General features: G+C 39.6%; 1 protein-coding gene across 1 annotated transcript; it reads right to left on the reverse strand.

The window, feature by feature from the left end:
* Positions 1–8,473: 8,473 nt before the first annotated feature.
* On the reverse strand, positions 8,474–14,394 carry onecut1 (one cut homeobox 1). Its single transcript, XM_030766588.1, has 2 exons — positions 13,311–14,394; positions 8,474–8,757 (listed from the first exon to the last, which is right to left on the reverse strand). Exons 1-2 carry the CDS (start codon positions 14,392–14,394, stop codon positions 8,474–8,476), a joined length of 1,368 nt encoding a protein of 455 aa, XP_030622448.1.
* Between the last annotated feature and the right edge of the window lie 1,666 nt (positions 14,395–16,060).

Consider the following 16,060-nt stretch of genomic DNA (forward strand, 5'->3'; position numbering starts at 1 on the left):
AAATGTCTTACTGCATATACCTAGAACCTGTTCCCGATTGCTTTTATTCGACATAATGTAGGCATAGTATAGGTCACAAAAAGGTTTTCTCTTTATGCATACAGCAATTTCAGCAATTTTCATACAAGTTGTCGTTAGTTATTATCAGTGTGTCAGCAGGGATATGCCAACTACATTTAAACAAGTCTAAAGAAAGATGCTCCCGTGTGCTAAAACTTTGTGCTTCATCTGATGAATATCTTATGTGACAGAAGAATTTACAGGCCATTTAACGGTGTAATTCAGACTAGTATTTAGATGGAGCCTATCATAACTTCCCACAAACCAAGAATATCAAGAGGTAGGCTAGGCTATGTGTCATAAGAGGGATATAATTCCACATACAAATGCACTTCATTTCATTTCATTTATTTATTTATTTATTTTATTGTAGAGTCTTGCATGAGATGAATGAACAAACAAACACCCCCGCCCCGATAAAATTCTTAAAGTTTGGGGTCACTGCCAAGATGGCATTTAAGATAAGTTTCAGAACGGGACCTTCATCTGCGTAAATTCGTTAGAAGTGAGAACAAAGTCATTATGGTCATCATTAGGAAAACTGGTCTGTACAGTGTCTCAAAATCCTGAAAAATCTCATTCATTAGAGGTGAGATGACAATGATTCAAGAACAAAACCGGAAAAGGTAGCCATACCTGATACACCTGTTGATGGTGGTGGTAAATTTGGAATCAAGAGCCTCACGCAAAGGTATGCAAGACTTTTAAATGTTCTTGTATGTAAAACGCTTTCCCCCACTGTATTGCACATATAATGATATTGCAATAGCGCTCCTCCTTCAGACTGGACTGACTTCCAACGGTATTCCAGTAGGCTTTGTCCACGTCTAGTTAGGTTGATATATGCTGCCATCTGGCGGTGTACATTAGAACGGACTAAACTGCTGAAATTGCGGCCCATGTCATTACTGTTGTGACGTTACAAACTGACATAATTGCACTACAGATTACTTCGTAAATCCTTCTAGACATACTAAGAGTCTACATGCACTCCAGTGATATCGCTATTCTTCTTCCTGCTAACAGACGTATACTGAGTTCCTGTTTCAAAAAGTGTCTCACGACAGAATTAAAACAAATAGCCTACTTTTCCTAATCTCGCATATACTATGCTCTGGCTAACTACTATCAGGCTTTTTTTCAGTCCTGTGTACTTGTATACCGTTCTGAAAACTTTCCTGCTTTGTCTCTTTGTTTTGGCTAACCAGGCTCGTGCCTCACTGAACATCCTGTTTAAACCTTCTTAATTGTCCCCGATGGAAAAAAAAAAAAAAAAAAATCTCAAACCTTTGGTGACTCTCCCAGTTGAGCATGGATTCTTCGCAGATGCAAATCACCTCCTTGAAATAACCCACCAAGCTTCTTAGGCCCGCCATCCTGTAAAATCGCTTTGTGATTATGTCTGTTGTGAATACTATAATACTTTTTTTTGTTTAGAAACAAGTATGTACGACTCCTACTGTTAATTACTGCAGTAAATCTGCCTTCACTTTTTTAACTAGATGTTGACAGATAATAAAAGCACCACGAAGATGAACAACTTAGCTGTTTTTTTTTTCTAAATCGCAATAGTATTCCCTTTTATTTGTGTTGTTTGATGCAATCTGCATGGGATTTCATTAGTAATAATGCTTAGCAATAAGATTTCACCCAGAATAAGCTACAGCAAACTTTACTTCACTGTTTCCTAAAACTCTCCTCAACTCCCCCGCTATTTGCGATGTTTGTCATTTTTCAAATTTTAGCGTTTAGCTCCTGCTAATAAGGAGCTTGATGATAAAACAATAACATCAATCAAGTATATCATAGATCATTAGAGAGCTTTGTGAAGGTTTTTTATAAGTATATCTTTTTGTAGACTATCTGAGGTATGGATTGGGATGCGCTGGAGAAAGCAGCTGCTCAGAGAGTAAAGGTAGAATTAACGCCCTCAAGTGGCCAATAGAAAGAATTACTTAAGTATGAATTGCTTTTCCGTTTTGCTGAATGAGTATACCATTGAAACAATTCCAAATTGATTCATATGCGTGTGTGTTTGTGTGAGTGTGTGTGTGTTTGTGTATGCCAAAATTTGAATTTTAACAACCATTGATGGACAAGAAAGCAGGCAAAAAGAAAATAATTTATTACTATTACCATGTAATTACAACTACTGACTCCAGTCCCACTATTAATTTCCAAAAGTAACCCTTGGGCTTCACACTTTGAGTGTAAGTGTAGGCTAAACTGAAGTGACATAATCATCTATATTATCATCAAAAGCATTGAAATGATATGAAATGCTGCCAATGCTGAACAGAAAAATACAGGGATTATACAAACCACAGAAGAACAGTCTTGTTTTTTGAGGTGCTGGAAAAACCAACATTTTTTTTTATTTTCTACATTTTTGTGACTACAGAAATGCTGAAACATATTAACACTGAAAAAGCATGATGGCGTATCAGTTGTTTCTATTTTTTGGCTCCCCCCCCCCGTTTTTCTCTTTCCCCCTGTTTTTCCTCTTTTTTCTTCCTTTTTTAATTTTTTTTTTTTTTTTTTTTTTTTTGCTCATCAAAACACAGCAGATGATATTGCACGGTATAGAGAGAACAGTAGCAGAGCTTAAGGAGAAAAAGAAACATCTTTTTTTTTTTTTTGGTGAATAAGAGATACAAATAAAACCATGAAGCGTTACAGAAAATACATCCTGAGAGTAACCTCTACTGTATTACTCTATTTCACCAGACACAAGGAGCATGAGAGGCAATTGAGATAAATCGAGACAGATCCATAGAAGAAGGAGGGAGAAGAAGAAAAAGAAGAAGAAGAAGAAGAAGAAGAAGAAGAAGAAGAAGAAGAAGAAGAAGAAAGAAAGAAACTTGACAGAGGAATTGCGATGAAACATTATTAACTGCTTCGTACAAGAAGCACTCATAATACAAATGCTGAAAAAACAACAAAAAAAAAAAAACGTTGTAAAAAAAAAAAAGAAGTAAGCAAGTTTCATTTCTGTTATCAAAACCATACACCTTAATCTGTACTAATCTTCGGTGGGAGAAGTCCCCCTTAGACAACAATCTATATCAACCAACTATATCATTTTTGTTTTCTAGATGATTGTCAAAGGCGCTCTCAGTATTGTTATGGTACTTGTAGCCAAGCTATCTATTAAATGGGAACTCCTTTTTTTTTTTTTTCTGATGACAACCGACTGGGAAAGGTAAAAATGATTAGAACAATCCCACCATTCACATAGATAAGACTTATCGAGACAATATATTACATTCTGCCAGAGGGGTTGTGTTTACAAAAAAAAAATAAAATTAAATAAATAAAATCAAGAGCAAATCAATCAATGAGCAAATGTTCCATTGTGTCTATCAGAATGGCTAGTTGGCCTCGCTGAAAAATGTGAGCTAGAAAAGAAAACAAGATAAACAAACAAGATAAACAAACAAACAAAAAAACCCTTCAGATTGTGTGTCTCCCATGTAGTTTGAGTTACTTTCGCTGAACTCTGTGACCTTTGTTCTGAGGTCACGTTTGAGCCCCTTTGGATGGCAAGGGCTCTTAACGCATACACTCTTTCCTCTGATCAAGTCAGTGCTGTTTTAGTGTATTTTCAAGCGTGACTGGATGTTTTTTCACACCCAGCCCCTTCAGAGACTGTCAGTAGGGTCCACCTATAGGTTTATTCAACTCATAAATGAACCACACAGTAGACCTGCCCTGCACCGGACCACGTGGACTCATACCAAATAAAAAGACTGATTGTACAGCACAGTGAAGGACTAAATATGTTAAAATATAAAGGGATCCTTTGACAAGTTTTTTTTTTCTTTCAGTCTCGCTCATATGGGTACAACGGAAATATTACATCATTGGAAAAAATTGATTTGCTATGGTTCCAGTCGATTGCGCAAGAATCATAGCAAAACTTCCTTGGGAAAAAAAAAAGTAAGAGAAAAAAAAAAAACAGCCCTGCTGCATCCGGATATGCGGGCAGAGGCTTCAAAAACAAGCAAGCAAACAAACAAACAAAATTCTGCAAACTGAATTAAAACAAAACAAAACACAAAAGCTGTGTACACTCACGGATCTCATACACACTCACACACTGATTCCTTCTGTAAGTTTTTTTTTTTTCTTTGCAGATTTATTAGACTTTGCTCATTGTCATTACACGAGTTCGCACCCAAAACAACAGATGCTAGATGGAACTAGACAGCGGTACCACACGAATTAAAAAAATGTACCCAGTGATGTGGCCCAGCTCCCGGCAGACCTGCTGCCCAGCCTAGACTCCACCCCACTCCGTGTAGGAGACAGCAAAGTGAACAGGACTTGAAGCCCTCTGTTTTTTTTTCTTTTTTAAAAAAGCGTCAGATTGTACAAATAACGTGAGACCTCCCAGATGGTTGACACGAGTAAGCTTGTCTACGCGGTTCTCCGGCCCTCGGACTTCTTCTACACCCGTGAATGCGAATGGTGAAAATGTGGAAACACAACTCAAGTCTACCTCACAGATCCCAGTGCTTTTCAGTATTGTATGCAATTTTTTTTTGTCTTTTTATCCTTTTTGGTTTGTTTTATAAATCTTTGGATGTGCAGTAGTACCCATAAAACAACCATTTAAAAAAGTCAAAGCAATAATAATAATAATAATAATAATAATAATAATAATAATAATAATAATAATAATAATAATAATGACATACACTGCTTTTTGTCAGTTAAGTAACAAAGTAAAACCTTCATAAATATGTCTTTTGTCGGGCAGATCAAATGTTTGGGTCCTAGGCAGTGATTTTAACACAAACTGAAGTGCCAGCAAGAACAGAAATGAAGCAAAACCCAAAATCTCAACTCCTTCAACATTTCTAAACATGACAAAGAAAAGGCTGTAACATAAAACTGAGAGTATGTTTCTGCTTTTCCAAAAACCTACTATATACAAATCTATATTTTCTACAAACGCATAAATTAAAACAGTGTTTAAGCAATACAAAAAAAAAAAAAACGCAATTAAATTAAGTCAAATCACCATACAGAAGAAGAAGGGAAAAGGGAAAAATATAAACACATCATCACAGCAATTGGTTTTACCCTGTAAAAAAGAATAGTCTACCATAGTCATAATATTGAAATAACACAATGTCTTAATAAAAAATAAGTATCTCTTTCCATCCGACAAGTCCCATAACACAATCCTTGAAACTTGCCCCCAGTGACCAAAAACAAAGCACTTTTAGCCAATCCTTTAAAATAAATAATCATAAAGCTTTTTTTTTTTTTTTTTTTTTTTTTTTTTTGAAGTAACATCAACAATTACCAAACTAGTTCTGCCTTCATCACATAGACTCTCTATACAACAGACCTCTAAGAGTTCATTACTATGAGGTATTCAGAGACATTGGTAAAAGACATGCACGGCCAAGACGGTGGACATTACCTACAGGTGATGCGGACAGAGGGAGTGGAGTGACTAGGGGGCTAGGAAGGATGAGAAGAAGAAGAAGAAGAAGAAGAGGAGGAAGAAGAAGAAGAAAAAGAAGAAGGAAAAGAAGAAGGAGAAGAAGGAGAAGGAGAGCTTTGGTTTGTCTGCAGAGAGGTGGAAAGAAAAAAAAAAATTCCTTTGGTATGTTTTCATTGCATGGTTGCACTGGCAAAAGCACCACGGTGATAAGAGAATTTACTCCTTTTTCTTCAGTAGTGGCCCTTCTGAAAGGCTGAGGTATTCAGAGATTAAAAGATGTGACTACAGAGGTCAACGGCGGTTTAACACTTTGGTTCAAGCAAGGCACTCGTCCTGTGAGTTTTAACAAAGTTTTACAACATGTCTGCCCGGAGCTGTATGTTTTTTTTTTTTTGGTATGCACACTGACGAAGAGACCACGCAGAGCAAGAGGGGAGGGGGGGAGGGGTGAAGGGGGGGGGGTGCAGAGCATGGTTGAGGAAGGAGAGGATGGGGGAGAAATGGGGGAGAGCACTCACCAACGATCCACCATATTGTACATGTAGGCCGTGCAAAAGAGAAAAATCTTTGGTAATCTTTGGTATCATTAACGTGATAGAAATCACAAATGGAAAATTGAGTGAGGTAGCATCTTTGGTTCACACTACAAACATCAGTAGGTCTTGACATTTTTTTTTTTTTTTGGTCTTTTTTTTTCTTTTTCTTTTTTTTTTGTCTTTTCTACATGAGGAAGCAGCTCTTTCTCTTGTCTTCGCTTCATTTTTGTAATACTTGTAAATAGTCACCAAATATGTTTTGAAAAGCTAGCCACACCACAAGAGACAACAAGGCCAGGAATCTTGTGACATTTGGAGGGTCACACAATAGAATGGAACCTCCAAGGATGAATGTTCTGCATCCCTTTTTGTACAGCCTGTTATAGTGCTTTCTTCCTATTTGTGAAATGCATAGAACTCATCTATACCTAGTGGCATACGTTAAGGAAGGACAGTCAAGTTAAAATGGGAGGCAGCTCTTTTCACTTCTGTTAAGCGGACTTGCTACTTTGCTTTGGTAGGCGGAGTTTGAGAGGTACGCCAGAACTATAGAGCATTGTGTCAGTAATCGTGTATTGAAGTGCTATTTTTGGTGAGGTGGAGGATACAACAACCTCAGTGTGTGTAATTCAGATGCCATGGTTTGGAACTACCTAAAATGTTACATCTGGATTTGTTGGTTAACGTCTTGTTCAGTGCGGAATGTAGAGAAACTACGGTAGTCTCAGTGCAGGTTGACAGAATGAGTTGGCTTACTGCTATCACGAATACATCTAGAAATCGAGCATTGCCCGCTAAGAGTTTGCGATCTGCAAATACACGCTTAAACTTTGTTTGAATATGTTTGCAACATCTAAATAGACCCTGTTGAAATGTTTAGAAATATTCAGGTGGTTCTGTAGTGAAAATGATAAAGCTTTCACTGAGGTATAACACTGGGTCCGCTATTCTAATGACATTTTACAGCTTCCTCCAGCTTCCTACATTTAGGCAAACCGTCTGTTTCAACTGGTAAAATTGTTCCTGATGAATTTGGCATATTTCACAGCACTGCTTGTATGCAAGAAAATGTTATTAATCAGCAAGTTTGTGCACTGCTGAATGAAGAATCCAATTCTCGAGGAACTGCCCGAGAACATCAGTAACGAGGGACAATGGCTAACATTGGTCAACAGTATTAAATCTTTGGTTGTTAGCTGGCATTTTAAGCATATGATACATACCACAAAACTTTATAGTCAGCAGACGTCTCTCTGAACTAATCACAAATCAAAGAACGACGAAACATGTCCGAGAGGAGTCAATAATTCTTCCGTTCCCCAGGAGACAGAAGTCAGTCATCAGGAGTGTTAAAACGAAATAAAGCTATCTGTTTTCTATTTTGTTTTTCAGCATGTGCATTGTTGTACTGTCGTTGGCAGTCCCTGGCACACTGAAACTGATATATTGATATTCACTGACGATTTTGATTATGGCTCCTTAGAGAAGGAAAGTGTCAGTTCTTTTTGCTTTGGTAATTCTCTGAGAGTACGCTCCTGCATTAGGCCTCGTGCTACGTTTATAAATTGTTATTGAACAGTCAGTGGATTTGAAATATGGTAATGTTTGCACTTAAGAGGGAATTTTGTAAAAAATATACTTTGAAATATCCATTAAAAATACATCATATATTTTTTTTCTTCTTCTTCTTTGGTTAATACCATCTCACACGATGTTGTAAGATGTTCTAATGACAAATGCATACAGGTCTTTTTGGTTCCTATCTCACTTCGCCCGAAACAATTAGGAAGAAAGCACTATCAGAGGGCTGCCATTCTCAAAGTAACCTCAGACCGGATCATACCCGTCCTGTCAGTCTGTGAACCTCAAGATAGATTCGGGCTTCTTGACACCCAGGAATTCAAAGCACACACAGATGACGTCATGACAGTTAGTCGCGCCTCTGCAGAATACTGCAGGCCAGACCTACAGAATCTCTGCCCACGGGCTCCGTCACAGTGTTGTTTTTCCTCTCCTCCCTGTGACGCCATACACCTCACCACTAATCACAGAGCAAAATAAAAACAATTACTCCGAGGCTGAGATAATGTCCAAACAGTGACAAGATAATACCTATTAAACTAACCAATCACATCAAACAAGCATGACTGAGAGACACAGGATAGAGGTGTCGGCTGAAAATTTGTACGACTAGTGATTTAAGAGTAATTCTTCTTATTTTTTTGCAGTAAGTCTGAAATGTGTTACAGAACGAAGTCTTTAATGCGGGTCAAAGACGTCTTTGGTTTCCTTTGGATATTATAAATATCAGTATAGTACAAGTTTTAAGGGCAAAACGCTGTCTCGTAATTTTTTCTTTGATTAAAGCTTTTCCACCGAAGTTTTTCAGTCTGTAGCCAGTACTCCTTCACGCTTTGGTTCAAGTGCTGGATGAGGAAGTGGAGTTGGCCGAGCTGGAGCTCCCATCGTCTTGCCACTTGTCGAGGCTGCGCCTGCGCGCGTTCATGAAAAAGTTGCTGACGGTTGCGAGCTCCAGGCCCAGCTGCTGAGAGATGGTTATTTGTAATTCTTTGGACGGACGCTTGTTTTCTTTAAATATTGCGTGTAAAGTCCGACGCTGAACATCGGTGAAAACCAGTCGAGGCTTCTTGGAGACGCTTCCCCGATCACCTTTCCCGTGCTCTTGCTCTTTCCTCTTGCATGCTGAAAGAAGCCAGAGATGGAGACAAGGAATGTCAGGCATCGAATAGATCGAATGACAATGCACTCTACTCTACTGAAAACAAACGAATCTTTTAATAACCTTATGAATGTGATTGTCCTGTCGACTACATATTACTATGTATAACTATACACGAGCATGCATTTGCATTTTGTTCCAGAACCAACAAGTGACCATAAACATTAAAATAAAAACACCTAAAATAGGGCAGCAAGATCTGAAACGATGACAGTGACCAATTCCAACTTGCTTAAACAATTGCCAAGAGAAATGTGCAGGCGTAGCGGAAGCTGATGAGTTCGTTACCTCACTTACAAACACGCACATGTGACATAGACAGGGGTTAAAAGAGATTATTATATTTCCCATAGCAATACAAATCACTCTCTGTAACTCGGCTGCAAAATGGCACATATGTGTAGGCAATGTGTCATTTCCAACGCAGTTTACGTGGGGCTGTCCATGGTGCTGAAATCCATAGGTACCTTCGGATCTTAGCATCGCCTTTTATGCATATGTGCAACAAAAGAGTGGTATTTTATAAGTGTATTTGGACCATTTTCCCGATACTTTTCAGAGAGATGGAAAAAATGTATACGTATTTTGGGTGATGCGAAATGATTCAACCACTCGTTTTAAACGGCCGACTGTGTTAATGTTGGACTCAACCACTAGGGGGCAATCGTGGACTAAATAAGGGTAAGGTATAGTCTAAGGATTCGGGTGGGCTACTCTTCGCTTCCCTCTAAAATGAAGCGGAGGAAAATGACTCCCTGAAGCAACACTAAACAACACTCTGGCCTACCTTTCTAGTCCTTGTCTATTTAAATATCTCCATGTAAATTAAATAGCCATCAGGCTTTTTTGTTTTGATTTTTACAACATTCAATTTTTCATGAGGCGTTATGTCAGTCAGTGTGACATTTTAAAACTGAAACGTTACACGAGACAATACACTTTGGTTCGAGTGGAGAAAGAGAGCTTGCATGACTGGATGTTTTAAAGATAAAATGAAGCAGAATTTATCGCCTACCCTAATTTGGAAGATTTTCGCCAATCGAGCATTCGATATTACTTTGATTTTAAATATAGAGCTGCAATACACTGAACTCTAATTTTTAATGTTCTAATTTTTATTATCCATAGGAGGAAAAAAAAATAATATTGAAATTGCCCCGACGTTATTGAGAACGAAAGTATGCAGAGGCAGTTTGAATCCACCAAGTACAAATGACTCCACTTGAGGTAAATATTAACAAACGCAAATGAGGTTTCGTATCAGGAGTTATAAATCAAAAGGCTTACAAGGACACATTGACAACAGGCGCTTCAGGAACCTAAGAGGTAGTGTGTTTTCCCATAGATCCAGTGAAATGTCTGCAGACTTCTTTATCGTTCAACACAATTGATCACGGTTACTGTTTGCCTGCAAATCATTATACAGACAGATGATAACAAGAACATTGGAGGGTCAGGCCTAAAAATACGAAGAGGGTGCGCCCATGGCCATCCGACTTGCACAATTTCGGCTGCAGAAAAGCACAGTATTACATTGTGTTATCAGGCGGCGCGCGCGCGCACGCGCGCCTGTGTGCAAGCGAGAGCAAAGTGATCTTTGGACGTACATTTTTCCCCCTCCCAATGTACTGCAACTACTTTCCTTTCTAAATGTAAGCGACAAGGTTGAAGATGTGATATGCAAAGTTAGGTTTATATTTATGTGAGTAACATAAAGAGTGTCTTTCTAATTTATGAGTGGGCTAAATGTTTCAGATGTAGCAGTAAAATGTATTCTAAAACGGTGAATGATTTTCATCTTTAGTCTTCCTTTTGTAATTTACAGAAATTAACCATACAAGGCCTTTTTCGATACACGGAAATATTACTACTCAAATTACGTAACTTCATGTACTTAACTGCGCCTGGCTAAATTAAATATTTGACTCTGTTATCACATTGTTGCAGTTATAATCTAAATTGAGAGACGATCACTCATCAAATAATGTTCACAACCGTTCTGAAGATACATATATTTCTTTTTGATTTCCGTTAAATATTTTCCGAATTTCCGAGTATCTGCTCTGAATTCCTATAGTAACGTGCACTGACTGGTAAATAATTCATTTGGAGTCCTGATGCATGGCCTATTTAATACATTCTACGCTTTACTTAAATTGTTAATGGTATTAATTCGTGAATTGCAAGTGTTTAAATAATATCCATATATTTTTAACAGTTACTACTGAGGCAACGGATTTTGCTTCAGTATTGCTTTGAACTACAACTTGACCCAAAAGTTATTTTGTCCGGTCAGAATTTGTTACTGTTTTCAAGCGCAGGCCGTTTCCTATCACTGAAACACCTTACGATCTTTTCTGCAGCAGAATTAAATTTAAAAAAGATTTCTTTTTTTTTAAAAATACGACACAAACTAAGAAAATAGACTTAAATAGCTGGGCCTTTTAAGAGCGCTAGTAGCGGCCGTGCAGGAACCGACAATTTGAATAATCAATATCAATTCTGTATTTACTCCTTAGTAGGCCGATCACATAGTCCCTTAACCAATCAATAACAGGCCTCACAAATATCTAGCTTTTACAGTAATACAAGAACTAATTTACAGTTAAAAAATAATCATACATTTTAAAACCACAGATCATTCAACGATATTGAAAGACAAATAAGGTATTTACAGAAATAATGTATGGTTTATTGTTATTACACAAAGTCAACATAATACAAAAAAACCCCAACCAAACAAACAAATGAAAAAAAAAAAACAGAACACAAATGCCCTCTGTTTACAACTCTATAGCTCTGAAGAGAACAGTTCTTTCACTGTACACATAAAACATACAATCAGTCGTAAAACGGATGGATTTCAACAAAACTGACATTAATCTCAGTGTTTAAGATGAACGCGTGAGGTGTCCAAACACCTTACACCACTCTGCAGCCGATACAAATATTTTTTGAAGTCCGTATCTTTTTCTACATTAACGTGTTCACGCGCGCATGGACTGAAAATAAGCGACGTTAATACTGAGCAAATAAATGCAAAATTTCATCCAAATTAATCCAAACATTCCCAAGACCGACCATGCAGACAGGTCACCATTAAAGCTCCAGTTTGTCGTTCCAGGTTCCTAATCATGACAAAACGACGACGACAGTGTAAAAAAGAAAACGAGCACACTTGGCATAAAGTATATAGGCTAGCGCGCGCACACATACACACACACACACACACACACACACACATCAACCCCAAACAGGCAATGGACAGATGGGATGATGTGGACCTAAACACCTTCAGCTAATCAGGCTGGATTATTCACTATAGAAAGCGTGTGCTGCAGGTGCAGGTTTGAAAATAGGCATTTCTAATAACCACACAATATCATAAACATTTATTTAACCGCGCTTTTGGTGAAAAGATAAAAAGATTGCATAAAATGTTGAATAAATGGGGCAGGATGTTCTCTCTGTCACTCTTCACCATTGGAACTGATCTATGCTCCAGAGCCGAGACCGGATTGACTCTAATTCTCACGAGACATGCTAATTGAGCGCCATGAGTTAATTACAAAACCCTCATTGAAGGCCCCGTCACGGCAACCCAAACATGTTTAAAACACCCAAGTAAAACAAAAGTAATTAAGAGCATATCAGCATAACTCAGTATTCGGCCTAAGATTCTTTAAGGGGCTTCTCCCCCCATACACTGCGCTGTATGTTCACTGGACTTGCCGCAGCCCAGCGCCCGTGCATACAATGGCAGTCACTTAGCCTATATCAGAATCAAACAACAAATAAGCGTCCAGTGATATTCTGCAACGGTATTACGGATGAACTTGACTCGACTGTAGTTGAATATCGCGAAAAAAAAAAAAGACAGTAAAAGGACTGGCGATCGGCAATGTGATGGCTGGGCAGATGTCCCCTGTCCAGGCGACCAGTATCTGCACATGGAGACAATAGAACTGTTGCTGTCTGTGGCTGCATACAACCGCTCTCGGCGTCAAAACACGCGCTTTCCTAATCCCTGAGTTAATTTCAATCAACCAAGCAAACGATCTACGCAGTCCACTGTTTACAAATGTTCCGAACAAGCCAATATGCTTATCAAACGCACCCGAGCCAAGCAGTTCGGCAAAAATAAACCCATAATTAACGATTTATAACCACAGGATCGTTTTACAGAGGACCAAACGGTCGATATTCCATGTACAAAACAGCGTGTTGAGTTTTCCGTACACCAACGGAAACAATAAAGCACATACAAAACAAACAACAACAAGAAGAACAGTCTACAGCAGACGGAATTCAAAACATGCCCTTAAAAAGTGAAATCGATAGTTTGTATGAGGGAAATTTGGAGAGGGGAAAGCCAGCGACGTCCTAGCACCGCGGGATATGTTTGTATTTTATGCTTTATTATGAAACATGCAGGTTACAGAGATGATCAATAAAATGCGAGTAGTAAGAGAAAAAAACGAGTAAAAAAAAAGAGTATTACCTATTGTTCGCTCACCTGCGAGCCTGAGCGCGGACATTCTTTGGAACTCAGGCTCCTGCAGCCATTTCCACATTCTCCGAAAAGTCTCGCGACCGGATTTCAGCTTGCTCCAGGGTTTGGGGTTCCGAAGAAGGTCAGAGAGGGTCCCCTGCGATCGGCAAAGCACCCGCTGGGCGAAGATGGCCTGAGGGATGCTGTATCGTTTAAGTTCCGTGGTGATCCTCTGGGCTACTTCTTTGGTATTAACTTCTTCCATTTGCCCTGAATTGCTCCCATTGTTGACCTGCGATCCAGGCACAGAGGAATGATTTTGCTCCCGGGTAGAGCCCAGCACTTGCCCGTGGCCCTGGGTGTTTAGATGAGAATGAGGGTGATGATGGATCCCGTTGATTTGTACCATTCCCGCCGAGGAAGCGCTCATATGCTGGTCTCCGTGTCTGGCCAACATCGCGGGGTGATGCGCCTCAAATCCGTTGGGCGTTAGCATCTTCTCCGTGGGCATGGTGGCACCTGGGTGTGCGTAAGGCGGCAGTCCCTGTTGGGAATTGTGTATGCCACCAAGTCCGGACCCTGACAAGGGGGACAAACTCTGTCCCATGCTGGCAACATCCTTGTGGTATGGAGTGTAGAGGTTGTTCATAGAGGCCAGACCCCTATCGTCTCTCATCAAGGTGAAACTACCGCTTACATTTCCCGGGATCCGCTGGTGGGGATGATGGTGATGATGGTGATGGTGATGGTGGTGATGGGGAAACTTGTCTGAGACGGTCGAGATGGGAGGTAGTGGCTGCAGGGGTGTGAGCGTGGTGTATGTACTGCTCATGCTCATGCCGGGGGGAGCCTCGCAAGCCATGGTCATAGCCGGGTGCAAGTGACTGGCGAGCCCGTGGTCCGGGGGCCGATGGTGATGATAGTCGCCGCTGTCCAAGATTGATGTCATGCCCATTGAGCGTGCGTGGGCTGACAGGTTGCTTCGATGGGTCACGGTGCTCCTGTGATGAGGACTGTCGCTGCTCATCAGGTCCGCTGTGCTGGGTACCGGTTCATGGCTCACTCCGTGCAGGTCGCCAATATTCTCCATCGACAGCTGGGCATTCATTATACGTGAAACCTTGTGGACAAATCATCTATGTGATCTAGCGGAGCAGTGTCCAAAGCAGTCCACAGATTAGCAAAGTTCTGCTTTTGTTTCCCCTTAGTTTTTTTTTTCTTTTTTTGGTTAGCCTACTGTATATTTTGGTTTGCTTTTTAAAGTGGTCTATTTTGTTCTCACGATCATTCAGTCAGTTCTTCTTCCCCCCCCTTTGAATATATATATTTTTTGTCAATTTTTATGAATTTTTTCAATCGCTTTGATTGTAAATATTAAGGCCCCCGTTCCTCTACTAGCGCATCATCGGCTGTGGTCGCAGTCTGGTCATATCCCTCGCCATCTCTAGCCATGTCTGGTGTTGTTTCGATTTCGTCAGACCACTGCTCTGCCGCTGCAGCTGCTACTAAAGACTCATGCGCACTCGCCACCCGCGTCCCCTCCCTCCTCATACACAAGCAGCAGACACATGCCGCTCCTTGGCTCTGACGTCACCTATTAAGGAAGTTGCAGCCAAGGTATTAAATACGATTCCCTGTCAATTTCATGTTAACAATCTTCTTCCCTCTGTATTTGCGTTTTGCGTCCTTTATACAAGTGTTATAAAAAATAAAATTAATCTCCATTAAGTCACACGAGATTATTTTAGAACCGATGGCTCTGAAGACGTGACAGTAGATTTGGAAGAGACCAGCCAATTTTTACATCTTCAATGCAAATCGCTAACTGCGTGTGGGCTTCCTTAAAGTATATGCAACATCTTCACTTCCGGGTTCACGCGTCGGGGCCACTTAAACAGTTGAGTGAGGAGGAATTCTTTCCCAGTCTTGGCAAACTTAGAATTGATTTTAATACCGGTAAGCATCCGTTCATTTGACCAGAACACAACTGGAAATTTCCTAATTGTATCTTTTTCTTTCTTTCTTTCTTTCTTTCTTTCTTTCTTTCTTTCTTTCTTTCTTTCTTTCTTTCTTTTTCTTTTCTTTTCTTTTTCATCAGAAGTAATCCTTATACTCAAACCAAAATCATAAATGAACAATAGAACACTTAAAAGATTAATCTTTGAAACGTATGAGTATTTTGTGTTTTGCGAAATATACAGTGATCAACATATAATACACAGGGGTACACAACCTGCAGTATCCCCGAAGCCAAAAATGTTGTGACAGAAGATGCGGTACAGCCACAGACGGCTTCCGCGCACGGATAATAAGCAAAGAAAAGATAAACAGATGTGTCTATTGTTAGTCCATTAGGAGTAACGAATCAAACCAACAGAAGTGTGCCTCCGCGACTCCCCGGGTCTGCAGGCTGTATAGTATAATGACACAGCACATTACACTCCGTGAGTGAACTTTATTCAACGTTTCAGTTAAGACTAACCAGAGATAAAACACTGATGTGAGCAAAAAGCAGTATTTCAGTATTACATCAATGATGTTTTTCCCTTTCTTTTATCCCCTCCCGCTTCAAATCAATCACAATTGAACAATTACACAAACACGGGCTACATTTATATGGACATAATAACAATTGCTGTATGAGAAATTAAAACGACTGGAAGTGTGGTAAACAATTGCATTATTTTGAGTTTAGAATTAAACCTGCTACACACACACGCACACACGCACGCACGCACGCACACATACACATACGCACACACACACACACACAC

This window comes from Chanos chanos, chromosome 2 (assembly GCF_902362185.1).
Source record: "Chanos chanos chromosome 2, fChaCha1.1, whole genome shotgun sequence".
Lineage (NCBI taxonomy): Eukaryota > Metazoa > Chordata > Actinopteri > Gonorynchiformes > Chanidae > Chanos > Chanos chanos.